General features: G+C 41.9%; 2 protein-coding genes across 2 annotated transcripts; one reads left to right on the forward strand and one right to left on the reverse strand.

Moving 5' to 3' along the window:
• Window positions 1-77: 77 nt before the first annotated feature.
• LOC120659515 lies at window positions 78-1,493 on the forward strand. Its single transcript, XM_039937692.1, has 2 exons — window positions 78-662; window positions 1,465-1,493. The coding sequence occupies exons 1-2, from the start codon at window positions 341-343 to the stop codon at window positions 1,491-1,493; spliced, it is 351 nt and encodes a 116-aa protein (XP_039793626.1). The 5' UTR covers window positions 78-340.
• A 7,210-nt stretch (window positions 1,494-8,703) lies between these two features.
• Window positions 8,704-13,657, reverse strand: LOC120661056 (BTB/POZ domain-containing protein At3g50780-like). Its single transcript, XM_039939748.1, has 3 exons — window positions 13,089-13,657; window positions 11,566-12,312; window positions 8,704-9,981 (listed from the first exon to the last, which is right to left on the reverse strand). Exons 2-3 carry the CDS (start codon window positions 12,205-12,207, stop codon window positions 9,022-9,024), a joined length of 1,602 nt encoding a protein of 533 aa, XP_039795682.1. The 5' UTR covers window positions 12,208-12,312; window positions 13,089-13,657; the 3' UTR covers window positions 8,704-9,021.
• Between the last annotated feature and the right edge of the window lie 1,637 nt (window positions 13,658-15,294).

The following is a 15,294-nucleotide window of genomic DNA, read 5'->3' on the forward strand; positions in this document are numbered from 1 at the left end:
CAGCAGCGCCGCGGTGTTCTGCGCCGCCAACGGCTGCGACCACCTCGACTGCCCCGGCGGGCCCTTCCACATTGTCCTCGTGGGCACCGACAACGACCGGGATAAACTATGGGCGAGCGTGTACTCATCTGAGACGGGGGCATGGAGCACGCCGACTTCTATTCACATTGGCTGTGCCAGCTACTTCGATGCTTGGCGAGGCGCCATTGTAGGAGATGAAATCTACTTCACGCTTTCACGGAGTACCGTGATTGTCAAGTATGATTGGAGCAAGAATTGCTTGTCTGTGATTGACCCACCACCACTAGTTCCAAAAGTGTACCGCTATTCAGTAGCCCTCATGGAGATGGAGGACAGTTCATTGGGGCTCGCTGCCATTGACGATTCCAGCCTTCATATCTGGTCGAGGAAGGTGAATACAGAGGGAGCTGCCGAGTGGGTGCAATGCAGGGTCTTCGACCTGGAGAAGATCATGCCCATGTCCAAGCCCTGTGACGGTGATGGAGCATATGTGGTTGGCTTTGCAGAGGGTGTGGATGTCATCTTCGTGAACACAGATGTTGGCTTATTCACGATGGAGCTCAAATCTGGACGTGTGAGGAAGGTTGACGAACCTGGGGTCTACTATTCCGTCTTACCGTACATGAACTTCTACACTCCTGGTATTGTACTAGCCCTTGCTTCCTTGTTCTGCATTTTACAGCTTCCATATGTCCCTGTTAAGGACTAGGACCATGCATTGGCCAAAATTATAAAATATGCATTGAAACTTGTTCCGGTATTATCTTGTTGTCTTTCTTCAGACTTTCTTGGTACATAATTCTGTTATTCTCTGGGATAGCTGAAGCTCGCATCTCAAACTCCATCTTGTAACCTTCGGAGTATGGTACAACCAAGTCATTTAGTTTCTGTATGTGGTTGTCTTGTCGAATTCATCTTGATCATAATGTTGAAAAGTTGCATTTCAGTTTAGTATGTCAGGCAAATTCCAGCTACTGTTTGGACAATGCTCAACTCAGCTACTTGCAACTAAATTACTTATTGTTCCACTAAAAAAATTTACTTATTGTTTGTCTATGTCACTTCCCTTTCATGAAATTTTAATATGGCATTCAGTGTTTATGTCATCTTCAAAAGAGTTGTCAAGTAGCAGTGTCATTATGTCAGATTTTTTGGACAACCAATTGGAGATACAATATCTGGGTTGTAATTTGCTTTCGCCCAATATGTAATCATCTGTAAATAGTTTGAAGAACACCTTCTAACAGGTTGTACGCAGACTTGTTGGTCTGGTATAAAGCTGACTTGTTTCAGAATTTTTCTGTTATTTTCTCGCATATCTGAAGCTCAGATCTTGAGCTCACTTTTGTAGATCCTTGGCAATAGTCAGTGTATATGAAAAATCAAATTGTAATTACTGAATTGGAACATTGGCTTTAATTTCTGTGCATGGTATCTTTTCAGATCGTGGTACATTTGTTGGAAATTTGTGATCTCAGGATAACAACTTAGATCTGCATGGCAAATAATTTCCACAAATTAGAGATAACATACCAAATAAGTCATGTACCGTGATTGGCAGGTACACCTAATGTTTCCATCTATAAGTCGGCCCCGATCCCACAGTGCTGTCTATAAATATAAGACGGAGGGGTACCCTCTGTAACCCTAATCAGCTAATCTCGCGATTAGCAAAACACCAATCAATTAGGGCACTGGAGGGACTGGAAGCACGACTTCCTCATCTACTTCGTGGCAGGCACGGCGGGAGTTGCTGGTCATCATCGACATCAAGATCTTCATCAACAAGAGATCCAAATCTCTCTAATTGGTGAAGATTAAACTCTACTTCATCTACATCAGCCCTACTACTACAACTACAGAGGCGTTCATGGATTCAAGGTTCTGGTCAGTATTAATCTAATTAAGTCCGCATTAAGTAATTAGTGATCATGATTAGACTAAGCTAAGATCCTGTTCATGGATAATTAAATCTAACAATCGGTATCAAGAGCCTTCTTAGATCTGTCATGATCCTAATATCCAGAGCCATTATTTTCTATGCCTCTGTTGTTTTGTCAGTTTAAGATGCATCAGTTTAAGATGTATGTGCTGTGCAGATTAGATCCTATTGCATAGTTAGGTTTGAATCATGTTTTAGATGCAATCAAGTTCATGCAGTAATGTTTTGCATGCAACTAGATTTATTTGATGTTTAATTAAGGTACTGAATGCATGATTAGATCTAAATCATGGTTAATTATGTTTCTGATCACGAGATTAGATCTAATCTAATTCGGTTTAGGTCAAGTTTAAGATTAATCTTGATCTGTTTATGCTAAAAGTCTCGGATTAGATGCAAATGATTAAGTTCAATGCTAATTTATGTTTAGACCGAGGCATGATGAGGTTTATTTCATGATTAACTTAATGGAACTATGCAATTAATATTCAAAGGGTTTTCGGCTGCTAAGCTTTTCCCCAAATAATTTCCTAAGTTTCACGAATCCTTGCCTAACGCCAAGCAATTAAGATTTGATTTGCCAAATTAAGCACTCGTTAGCATTGAGAAGGAGGGGAACAACCTCGAATTGCAAAGTTCATGAAGAAAATTTTCCCAAAATGCTAATAATCTGACCCTAGTCATCATGAGTTGAGGAAACTTATTTACATCTCCGTAGCGGCATGAGTTGTCTTCGTGACTGGCTGCTGAAGAGACCTGCTGCATGGCCGCCATTAGATGCCGGCGAGCCATGAGCTCAGCACGCCAGCACCGATGCACAGCGAACCACCCAGGCCATGATTTGCGCCCCAGCGGAGCCCCTCGATGGAGCCGCGCGCGACTGGTCGCATGCGACGCCGGCGAGAGGGCCCGCAGTGGTGCTCGGCCTGCGGCAGCTTGCGCGCAGTGCTTTGGTGCAAGGATCTCTCAACACACGCGACCATCACGCACGGCCGCGGAGAGTCGAAGCTCGGCCATCACGCAGACCTGCGGACGCTCGGCAACTGGCCATCATGGGCGGCCATCCCGCGTGGCGCATCAGCAGGGCGGATCCTCAGGACCCGCGAGCGTGGCAACCAGCGGCAGCAGCACGCGCGCCAGCGGCACACACGGCAGCCGCGCCCCTCCACCGCACACGACACATCAAAGGAGCAGCGGCGCGCCGTGCCCAGGCAGGAGCGCGGCGCACGCATAAGGCGGCAGCGGCCTCAGGGCCGAGCCGCATCAGGCAGGGGTCCGGGGCACGAGTCGCTCGGCCGGCTGCTGGGCGCGCATGGCCCTGGCGGCGGCGCGTGGGATGAGCTGAGATGGGTGCTGTCGGTAGAGAAAGGAGAAAGGAAAGAACGAAGATTTAGGGTTTCCTCTCATATTTTATATGTGTGCAATTTTCGTTCCCGGCCATTGGATCGATACGGACGGCCACGATCAAGCGTCGCGATTAGGGTTTGCGGCAAGTGGGCTGAGCTGCGCACCATGATGGTTGGGCCAATTCAGCGTTTTAGGTCCGTTAAATGTTCTTTTAGCCCAATTTTTTTTAATGTTTAAAGGCTTTAATTATTCACTGTTGCACTTATTATTACCAGCTTTATGTTTATTTAATGCCCATGAGTATTTATTTTATATTTGAGATATCTATTGTTTATAATTTCGCAAATAAGTTATTGCTTAATTTATCTATGATAGATATTTCTCAATTATGAATAGTGATATTTTCCATAATTCTGATGTTATAAGGTCAATTTAAAAATAATTATGGAAAATCATCATTGATAATGAGTTTATTTTGGGCTATTAATGAGTCTTGTTATTTGAGCACAATTAATTTATAATGTCAGATGTGCTTGTTAAATGAAAAAGAATATATAGATTGATGAGCCTTATATCTATAGATCAATGAGCCTTATCATTTTAGTGCAATTAAATTTATTGATGTTTTATGCACTAATTATATAAAGCAAAGTTTAAGGTTTATGAGCTTTATATTTACAGTGAAATTTAATCTCTTTATGATTTATGTGTTATTTCACTGTTTATATTTGAGTTTAAAATTCCAAAATAAGTGTATTTGCCTTAATGTTTCCATTATGCTTTATTGATGAACATTGCATTAGTTTGCATTGTTTAAGCTGAAAAATTATATATTTTCCACCATGTACAATTAAGATGCTCTCTAATCAAATGGAACCATCGAGAAGTTTGATTAGAGTACACTTGTAATTAATTCTGACCATCGTGTTTTAATTATGAGTTAATGATAAGTTTCGTTTGTTTTCCCCCATCGGTGATGCAAATTGAAACTTATGGCATAATTTTAATCAGACCATCGTAGGGTTAATCTTGTGCTTTTATGTGCATCTTATTGTATAAGATTATTGAGACTTCAATTTTATGATTTTTCAGTGAATTATGAGGGCTTGCTAAGCACCATTGAGCCCTTTGATGACACCAATTTTCCCAAGCGGAATAAAGAGGTGCATGCTGTTCTCAAGGTTCTGGACCTTGATTACGCACTTTATGAGGATAAAACTGTTAATCCTTCTATAAGTACTGAGAATCATAATGAGCAATTAAGGGAGTACAACTCCAAGTGGAGAACTGGCAAAAATCCAACGAATTGCAAAATTAGTTATAAACATTCGATCTCAGACGCCATAAGGGGAGCATTTCCTTATATGAAGGGTGATAGGGAACTAAGTGTGAAGGAGTTTATGAACTCTATTGAGGAAAGTTCTAAAGTTAATTATTTCAATTTCCTCATAAATAAGCTGTCTACCTCACGTTATGATGGGCACAATGGACTAAGTATACACATTAAGAGCATGTACAATATGGCTGCTGAGTTGAAAGCACTTGGCAGGTTCATCTCTGATGATCTGCTGGTGTCATATCTTATGGCTTCTCTACTAGAGAATTATAATAAGCATGCTCAAAATGTGAATACTCCAGTAAGATATAAGTTATGTGAGTCACTTCATCAAGTGCAATGGAAGGATAATAAAGTTGTCTCATAAGCTCTTTAAGTTAAAGTTTCCCCTAAATTTTGGTGGATTGATTGAGATGAATTCCCAGTAGGTCATTAAGTCTGACCCATAAGATCAGGGAGTTCAAGGGGAGCAAAGTTAATGATGATGATGATGAAGAAGATGTTAAATGCTTCGCATTAGTTTTATATATTTAGTCATATTTGTTTTCAGTAATAAGTGATCTGAACAATTTTTAAGTTTTGAGATAATAAGTATATCATCATTGTTGATTTTGCTATCCTGTCAAGGAATTATTTTATTTATTTCTTGCATATTGTGTAATGCTTCAATAAGTTGTTTATGAGACCTTGTCGAAAATTGTGATATTATTAGTTAAATCACATTTCGAAGGGGAGAATTGGAATGTCTCATCAAGTATAAGAGATACTCCAGTTGTAATGTCTCATAAGAATGAGAGATACTCCAGTCATTAGATGTAAGACTATAAAGAGTTATCACCATATTTTATTTGCCCATAAAGATTGATATTCAAAAGGCTGATGAATTAGAAAATCGGCTCATATAAAGGGTGAATATGATGGAGAACGCTAAAAAAAACCATTGTGACAGGAGAATTACTCCATAAAGCCAATTGTCTCAAATAAAGTTAAGTGTGACTTTATTCATTATTCTGGCCATCGCTGATTAATGAATACATGTTCACAAAGTTTTGTTGCTCTAGTTCATTTTAGCCATCGCTATTTGACTAGTTCAATGAAGCTCGAGACTTTTGAAGTATGGCTTATATTTATCATTTTCTGGCCATCGCTGTTTGGTAAATATTTGATCATAAACTTTGCTGCTCTTGTTCATTTCTAGCCATCGCTGGTGTGAGCTTGATTAGTAAAGGAAATTGATCAATGGTATACTAAAGATAAAGAACTTATGTCATGATGAGCTACCATTTATGGATATCCTAATATGTCTGAGGGTATCATTTCTACCACTATAATTGTCTCAACTATTGTGTTTCTAAAGGAATGCAAAGATCAGTTGTTTCAACTATTGTGTTCTTAAAAGAATGCAGAGATTAGTGGAGTCAGTGGGAGCTCACAAAGGAGGAAGAGATGATTTGGAGAGATGTGGGCTTAGTTACCCCGCATCGATGATTCAAGTAGCAGAATCTCATAATATTTAACTCATGCCATTAGTTAAGTAAACCTCCATCTTAAGGTACCATATATTTTGTTGAGGATTCTCATAAGTTGATTAATCCGTGATATATAATAACGGTTGATGTTGGCATAAAAGAATGACCTCATTCGTTTTGAAGGTCACTATAAAGGAGGCCATAAATTGAGTCTATGAGCTTTAGTATAAATTTGTGATGGAATCAAATTAGTATCTTGCCATGATCATGATTCCGAAAGAAAATTAAAAATACTGAGCTTATAGCTTACCATGATTAAATGTTCATGGATAAAGGTATGTACTGAGATTAAGGTGGAAAAGTTACTATCCTAATACTTAAGTGGATGATGCTCTACTAAGTAAAGTGGTGATTAGAATATGCTACTAATATTGTGAGATTTCCTATCATCATTAAATTAAATTTAAAGTAATCTTGGTGAAAGCCTCTTATGTTTTTGGGCATCAATGTACACTAAGATTGGACCAAGAAAGTGTTAGGATCATCACTTGAGATGTAAGTTGTCTAAAGTGATACAATAAGAATAAATATTAAGATATGCTGTTCTATTAGCAAATTATGTCTAATACCCTAAGAATAAAGTTGAGATAAAGTTAAGGAAGACGTTCCTTATGCTTCAATCTTTTGAAGCTTATGCATGAATCTCTAAGTGATTGACTTTGCATTTGTAAGCCGGAAATCCTTATGTGTTTAATATTATCCAAAAGAGGTCCATTGTATAATGTACAAGGACACCATAGCATGCTTGTTTATTATAAATTATTTAGTTAAGAGTTCTGTAAGAGTGTATGGATGTAAAAGTGCACATTAGATTATGTCCTTCATTCTTGCAGAAAAGAGCAATAATATTGAGAGCTCTAAGCAAACTTGGCATAACAAAAACTGAGATTGCATAAGCATGTTTTAACTTATCAAGCTTCAGAATTATATTCCGGTGTTAAGTTTATGGACAGCAAATTGATACTGCTATGATTGCGGTATTCATTCGAGTAACAACATAATTTTTGATGATGTCTAGACTACTGATGATTAAGTATTATGTTGTGAAAGAAAGGTCCCAGGATCAAGTTATTAAAGTTAAAGAAATAAGTTTGAGTTTATGCTAGCAAATATTATTCAAGACTTGTCACTCATCCCATTTAATTTTTCGCGAAATTAAGTATGGGATTTGTGAACGGTCTTGGACTTGATTCTGGATACATGATCATTCCCAAATAAGTAATAAGCGTTCTATCGAGGTATTGCAGTGAACTGTGGGTAATGGAGTCCCGGTAGTGAATTAAATACTACTGACGACGCATTGGTCCGGTCTTACTGTTGTACTGAGTGTGAACATAAGTTTAAAGCGAACCTAAGTTGTTAACCGTTCGATCAAGTGGGGGAATGTTGGAAATTTGTGATCTCAGGATAACAACCTAGATCTGCATGGCAAATAATTTCCACAAATTAGAGATAACATACCAAATAAGTCATGTACCGTGATTGGCAGGTACACCTAATGTTTCCATCTATAAGTCGGCCCCGGTCCCACAGTGCTGTCTATAAATATAAGACGGAGGGGTACCCTCTGTAACCCTAATCAGCTAATCTCGCGATTAGCAAAACACCAATCAATTAGGGCACTGGAGGGACTGGAAGCACGACTTCCTCATCTACTTCGTGGCAGGCACCGGCGGGAGTTGCTGGTCATCATCGACATCAAGATCTTCATCAATAAGAGATCCAAATCTCTCTAATTGGTGAAGATTAAACTCTACTTCATCTACATCAGCCCTACTACTACAACTACAGAGGCGTTCATGGATTCAAAGGTTCTGGTCAGTATTAATCTAATTAATTCCGCATTAAGTAATTAGTGATCATGATTAGACTAAGCTAAGATCCTGTTCATGGATAATTAAATCTAACAACATTGTCATCGCTGGCGAGGCTCACTGATGTCTGATTTGCGGCTTAAGAGGAAGACCTTGTGACATCGATGGATCCATCATCTTGAGTGGTTGAGCTGCTGCCGTTAGCTTCTTGCAGAGCAGCAACTACTATCAAACCTTTTGTTTATGTGTAGTTGATGCATGAATGGTGTATGATCAACTTTGGTACTTGTTGAATTCGTCCTGAACAATATGGTGGAAAACTGTATCAATTTCGTGTGTAAGGCACGTTTACTGTTTGGTTAATGCTTAAGGTAGCTACATAAGCTGGTCATCATAACGTGATATGAAGTGATCAGAAAAGTCCAAAAGCTGGTGTTCAATCCTTTTGCGTTCAAATTTATTTGTTTCTTTTGTTTAACAAAAAAAAAGATTCCTCTTATTCAGATTCAAGTCGATGTACACGCTGTTCGATTTGGTAGAAATCTGTTAAATTTCAGATGCATATAGGGAGATCCCTGCGTGCTTCACCATTGCCAGGCGATTCACTGCATCGTATCGAAGCTCTGCACACCTACTGCATCGTAGCTCTGGTTCATCCACAGTCACAAGTTACATTTTCTGCACCTGAGTTCACCACAAGGAAGGCCACACAAGTAGATCAACTCAGAAGCACTAACAGTAAAATCACAGGAGATTGATTTCTGTACCAAGAAATCAGACAGTTTTCTCACCCCAAAGCATTACAACACAAGCACAACCAGCACAAGATTAACCTCAGTTAAAAGATCACCACCAGTGATCCTACACGCTACACTATACTTCTCCAGCATCTTCCTCCTAATTGAAACTAAGTCTCTCCTACTACATTGTAAGAAAAACATTCTTACTAACTTCTTGCAACCTTGTAGATTGCAACTTGCAAGCTGCAGCCAGCATCACACACTGTTATTCCCAGCAATATCAATCAGCTGATCAGTGCCGCCCCGACGAGCTCCCCGGCTGCTCGGCGTAGGGCCTGACGAAGGTCCTCCTCCACCAGACCTCGAACGCCCTCTGCAGGTTCGGGCACCCGTCGCCGGCCTTGAGGAACCTGCCCAGCCACGCGAGCAGCACGGCCTGCTGGTCCCCCAGCGGCAGCGTCAGGATGGTCTGCCCGACACCGTCCTCCACCACCGTCCGGTCGAACCACCGGCACCCGTGCTGCAGCCACCTGTAGTCGTCCATCAGAGGCTGCAGCCACACGTCCAGCAGCCGCCGCCGCGTCTCCTTCGACGGCAGCGCCTCGCCTTTCCCGACGGCCACCAGCAGCCTCGCGCTGACGCAGCTCACCAGGTGCCGGTGCATCACCGGGATCTTGGGGTGCAGCTCGGCCAGCTCGCCCTGGCTGGACCAGATGACTGTCAACTCATCAGCTGCGTGCCTGTCTGATAGGATCTCGGCTAGCCAGAGGAGGTTATCAGCCTCCAGAGTGATCTTTCTGAACATCTGCTCTTTGTCGTCTGAAGATTGTTCAGCAAGCACCTCCGGATCGGAAGCTTGGCGAAACAATGCCAGCAAGGAATCCAGGCAGTTCTGGAAACAACTGTACAATGTCGTGACACAGGAGGAGTCTGCTGAAGAAGAACCATTGGTGGTGCAGATGTTGTTGTTCTCCTTGAAAAGCTTCAGGACCAGAGATTTCATCTCGCGACGCCCTCTGTCCTCGCTGCTCTTCAGCACCAAGTCAATGATATGCGCAAGAGTGTCATTTGGCGGATTTGTTAGGACATCAGATGTCACCCTCTTCAGCAAGGGGTCAGCTCTGTGATCCTCATCGTTCAGCTGTCGTATGGATGTCACGACATTTTCTTCCTCGTCGCCGACCCAAGGAACTGCTTCCAGGTAATCTAAGCATGACATGATGCATGCGCGGAAGCCTAGTGATTCTGCAACCTGTAAACAAAACAAATTATGAAAAATCAGACACTAAACATGAATGGAATAAGCAAGTTAAGAAGTAAAATTTGCTTACAAATCTGGTTGATTGTTTCTATGTAGCCATTTTCAGGCAGTCATGCTACAGATTAGATTATGTTCCGAGAATTTGTTTCACTGCCATTAATTCCATAAGGAAAATGCATGGCAGCCTGCCTAAATTGAGACCAACCAGCCTACCTAAATTGAGACTGACCAACTATCGATCGACAGAATTTCTACCAATAACATCTAAAATATGCAATGCCTGCCAGATTCATACAAAAAGGGGGTCCAAAATGCAATAGGATGAAATGGACATCAAGATAAAATCAACGGCATCTAATCAGAATTCACATTTTGCAAGAATAGAGTTTCACTCAACTATGTTTGAATTAGTGAATCTCAGTTGGCACAGGGGCATATTTTCTGCGGGTTTGGGGTCATTCCGAATGCACCTAAAGCTCAATATTTTTAATACAAATACAATTTAGTAAAAGAAAATATAAATTTTAGCTGAAGCACCAAGGTAACACAGAAAAATAGCCGAATATTACAAAATAATATACTGTATGACCATATGGCTATGTGGCAAACTAAATTGTCGAAATAGGAGTGCTTAATCAATGTTATACAGTCGTCTAGTCGAACCTAGTCGCCATGGCACCGATAAGGCGACTAGTCGCGACTAGTCGTCGATCAGGTCGATTAGTCGACCCTAGTCGGTCCTAGTCGTCGCTATAGTCGTCCTATATATCCCACGACATATATGTACATGTATATGTACTTATATACTATATAGCAAGTAGGAACACCACAATGATAGTTAGTTTGGTGACACTTACTTGTGAGATTTAATGTTTGAACTGTCTAGAACTCCATATTCTTGTCCCACACAGTACAGGCTAATGGCTAATGGTGCAAGTAATATAGTTAACCTAACCCTAATGGCTAATGGCTAATGGCTAATGGTGCAAGTTATATAGTTAACCTAACCCTAATGGCTAATTGGCCTAATTGAGCCCAGTACAGGCGGCGGGTTGGAGTGCTGGTCTGCTGGACATCTTTTGGTTTTGGCCTGATCGTCCAAGTAGCTAGTCGGACGACTAATCGCGATTAGGCGACGATTAGTCGGACGATCAGACATCTGACCGACAAAAGCTAGTCGTTTCACTTATCGAAGCCAGCGGAGCGATAAGGTCGACTAATCGCGACTAATCGCGATTAGTCGGACGACTGTATAACATGGTGCTTAATTGAAAAGAGAAGCATTACCTGAAGCTAAACCCCTTTTTCTAAGTAATAGAAAAACATGCCAATTATTTTTCTTTTCCATCCAAAACAAACAAATTGCTTTAAAATTCCAAATCCAAATTAGGCTTCAATTTAAACACCCCTAGTTAGATGAGGAGTTGGTGACATATCAGTCCAAACTAGCAGTTGTTTTCATCTAGTATGGTTCATATATGCTTCAATATTTGTGAATAATATGCAAAGAGATAGATTATATTATATATAGCATACAAACAAATTGGCAAATCAAGTAATCATCACAGGAAAAACCTTCAAGATTCGCAGAACTCGTGGAACATTTTGCCTGATCAGCCTCTGCTTGACATCCTTACAGTACATCAACCCAACAGTCTCGACATAAATCTCCACATCCTCGCAATCTGGCACCTCAATGCACGACACCGGAGACTGCCTCGAGATTCTATCGGCAAAAAAGGTACTGTTTTCAGCAAGGATGTTCTTGTGAACAATCATCTTCACAGCAACCCCTTCCTTGCCATACAGCACAACCTTCAGATCACTCGAACCGAGCTGCCCAAAGCCAACCGAAATCTTATGTTGCTTTGGTCGCTTCTCATGTGCCGGTGCAGGTGCTACCTTCGGTGGATCAGGGGCAGCAATAGCTTCTGCTGGAGGGCATATTTGCTCATCTGAATTGGTTCTAGACCTAGCAGGAGTGGACTGTGCTCTCTTCTCTGAAGAAATGGTCGGCGCCCTCTGAACCGAGGACGCCTTTGATGGAGCAGGGGATGCTCCCCCTCTAGGTCTGCCCTGCTGGTTTGGGCTCTTCGCTGTCTTCTGAAGTGCAGCCTGTGATGGGCAACACCAGAATCCTTCCGGTGTGACGGCAATGGGGACATTTCTGATCCTTGGTGGCTGGCCATCAAGTCTTCCAATCTTGAATTCTGCCATGCCTATCTTATGAACAAGCCTGTATCTTCAGAGATGGCAAACTAAAACCAATTTTAGATTTTGTGAGGTTTATTTGTGATTTGCGAATAGTGTTTGTCTGCACACCTGAAACACAAGAATTGAACTGTTTAGCTCACATTTCACACAGACCACTGAATCAGAATATTTAGTCAATAATCATAACTAAGAAACAAGAGCATGGCAATATTTAGTAGTCTTTTATGAATGGCGGTTACGTTTACACCTGAAACACAAGAACTGAACTACTTGGTTCAGATTCCACACGAACCACTGAATATTGATATGCAGCCAAGAATCCTACCAGCAAGAAAGGTATGGCAGTACCCCCCCCCCCCCCCCCACCCCCCACCACCACCACCCCACACGCGCACGCACACACACAAAAAAAACAAAGGATAAGAATAATTGCAATTGATTCTCATCTCCTACCTATGAAATAGAGGTTGGAAAATGAACATCAGCTCATACCTAAAACAGAGCACAGAAGACTCAGCTGCATATTCGAAAGCAAAATGCACATTCCCTAAGAATGAATCTTTAGCTAGCGTGGCGCTCATTTACAGAAATTCTAAATGTCCCTCTTCAGCACTTAAGCACCGTTGATTTTCGCTCATTTCGCCATCCACACCATTGCAAGCCACCAAACTTAAGCAGGGGCACCGGGGGAAAACATTAAAAAAGAATTCTAAATCCACAAGAGCAGGATCAAGGAAGGACAAGCACGCACACTATCCCTTGTTCTTGAACTCCCCCATCACGCACGCACACAAATGTCCAATCTCCCATGAAATTGACTCGAAACTGAACCCACAACACTACAGAAAGCAAAGTCGAGAAGCAGTAAGATCGAGCAGAATTACCTCACTGGCGTCCCAGCTCAGCGCAGCTCAGTCCTCGCCACACAAATCAATCACAATCAGGAAGAAGGGAAATGTCTCGCTCACAGTCCCAGCCACACCATTCCTCACCCCCTGGCTCCCAGAGTTGCCAACGGGCGGAAGAAAGAAGGGAAGGCGAGGAGCATAAAGGCTACCCGTCAATCCATCTCCATCTCCATCTGCATCTCCTTTTCCCCATCAGCAATCAGTAGTGTCCTCCCTTTAGCCCGCTAGCACACCGCGCCTGCCATCATGCCTCCCTCCGCTCTCCCCCTCCTCCGGTCCTCCCCCTTCAAGATCTCTTTTTTAAGCTTTCTTTCGCCCCCCTCCGCTTGGCCCCTTCCTTCCTCCTCACATTCACAGTGACTGGTTTTCAGTTTTCACCCCCAGCAGCTACTGGTCGGCCTGCTGCTGCGTCGCCATCGTAGCAGCAGGGGAGAAGAGCTCAAACAAACGCGACTGTAGAAGCAGCAGCAGCAGCAGCAGCAACGAGTTATGGGGGCCTGGGGGCGTGTCGCTTCCGGCGTTTTGCTCCCTTATTGGGTTCAGAGTAATCTTCGGGATGCCTCAGCCTCTCACTCTCCATCAGCTACGCCCGGCGTCTGCCTCCCTGTCCGTCCTGAGCTAACTACTAACTCCGTCCTAAAATATAAATATTTGTTGATTTTTACTGATTATGTTTGACTATTCATTTTATTCAAAAAATTTGAGAAAAAAATAAAAATAATTAAGATATACTTCGAATATACATAATGATAAAACATATCATAACAAAATAAATAATATTTTAACAAATTTTTTAAATAAGACGAATGGTCAAATATAATCAGTAGAAATTAACAAATATTTATATTTTAGGACGGAGGTCGTAGGATTCGCTTGTCACCGGCCAGTCGGCCACGCCGCTGCCGGTACTGGCAAAAGTTTTTTACTGCAACTTTTAGCTTTCTCCCCATCAAATCCTAGTTTACCGTGCTGATGCGCGGGTCCCGCATGTCAGCGTGCGGGTACTACCTGCCACTGATAGCACGGTGGTGCGCGTGCAGCGTGGCAGGGGTCGGTTTCTCGAATCTGGGGGTGCCTTTGACTGCTGCCGGAGAGGTAGAAATTTCTTTTTACGTCCCAAATGACACATTGGATTAAGATCCATTTAAAAGAGTATAACTTCAAACTTGTGTTTGGAACTTCGGAAACAAAATTTGTGCTTGAAAAAGCTGTCACTGTGCTACAATGCCCTTCACGGTGTCCAGTACCAAACACTAGCAACCGGACACTGAAACGGATACCCAATGCTCCAAACTTCTTCAGACACGGAGAAGAGAAAAAGCATGCTTTTGTAGGTGCTCGTTTGCCATCTTCTGGCTTCGGACACTTGATCATCGATGCAGACTATTGCCGCTCGGTTTCAAATTCAAGCCAATGCTTTCTTTTTAGAAAAAAAAGAAAGGATCACCCTTCAAAAAAAAAAAAGGGATCTAATGCTCTTTTTCATTCTTGGCTCTTTGGCCAACGTGTACTCGTGATTGAAGGAGTCTTCTCTCCCTAAAAAAATGAGCTCCTCAATTTCAAACTTGTGGCCGGTCTCTAAAATTGAAGAATTCTCTAGGGGAGATACTAAGGTGTGGGCTTGCGTGGTTTATCGCCATATGGTCATCTCCAGTCAACAAAACACAACTTGCGCATTACTATTGTGTTTTGCCTTGAGCAAATCGACATGCTTGTCCTAAGCAAAGTCATTACGCATAGTTATGCGTAGTTTATGTATGCTACTTCAGTTCAAAATCAGCATCATGGCTACCGGTCTAGGTTATCGCCACAATCTAGTGGGAGCATTGATATGTGATCATTGGAGACGGGAGAACGACACTAATGTTTAGGGTGACCATCACCAGAAGCCAAAGGGAAATACATTTTCTCTCTCTCTCTCTCTCTCTCTCTCTCTCTCTCTCTCTCTCAGACAATGTACGAGTACAATATTTTGTTTAAAAAATCCCTTTAGACAAAGTAGGATGATCTTAAGCTCTGTCAGTTAAATTTGTTAAAATAAAATTCTGAACAGGTCAAGGCATAATGCAGCGATGAGGCTCCTCTCCTTGAAACAGAAGTGATGAGGTTATTTTGCCTTCGAGCCTTTTGTACATCTTCATCTTCATCTTCATCTTCATCAGTCATCACATTACATACATGA

This window comes from Panicum virgatum, chromosome 2K (genome assembly GCF_016808335.1).
Source record: "Panicum virgatum strain AP13 chromosome 2K, P.virgatum_v5, whole genome shotgun sequence".
Lineage (NCBI taxonomy): Eukaryota > Viridiplantae > Streptophyta > Magnoliopsida > Poales > Poaceae > Panicum > Panicum virgatum.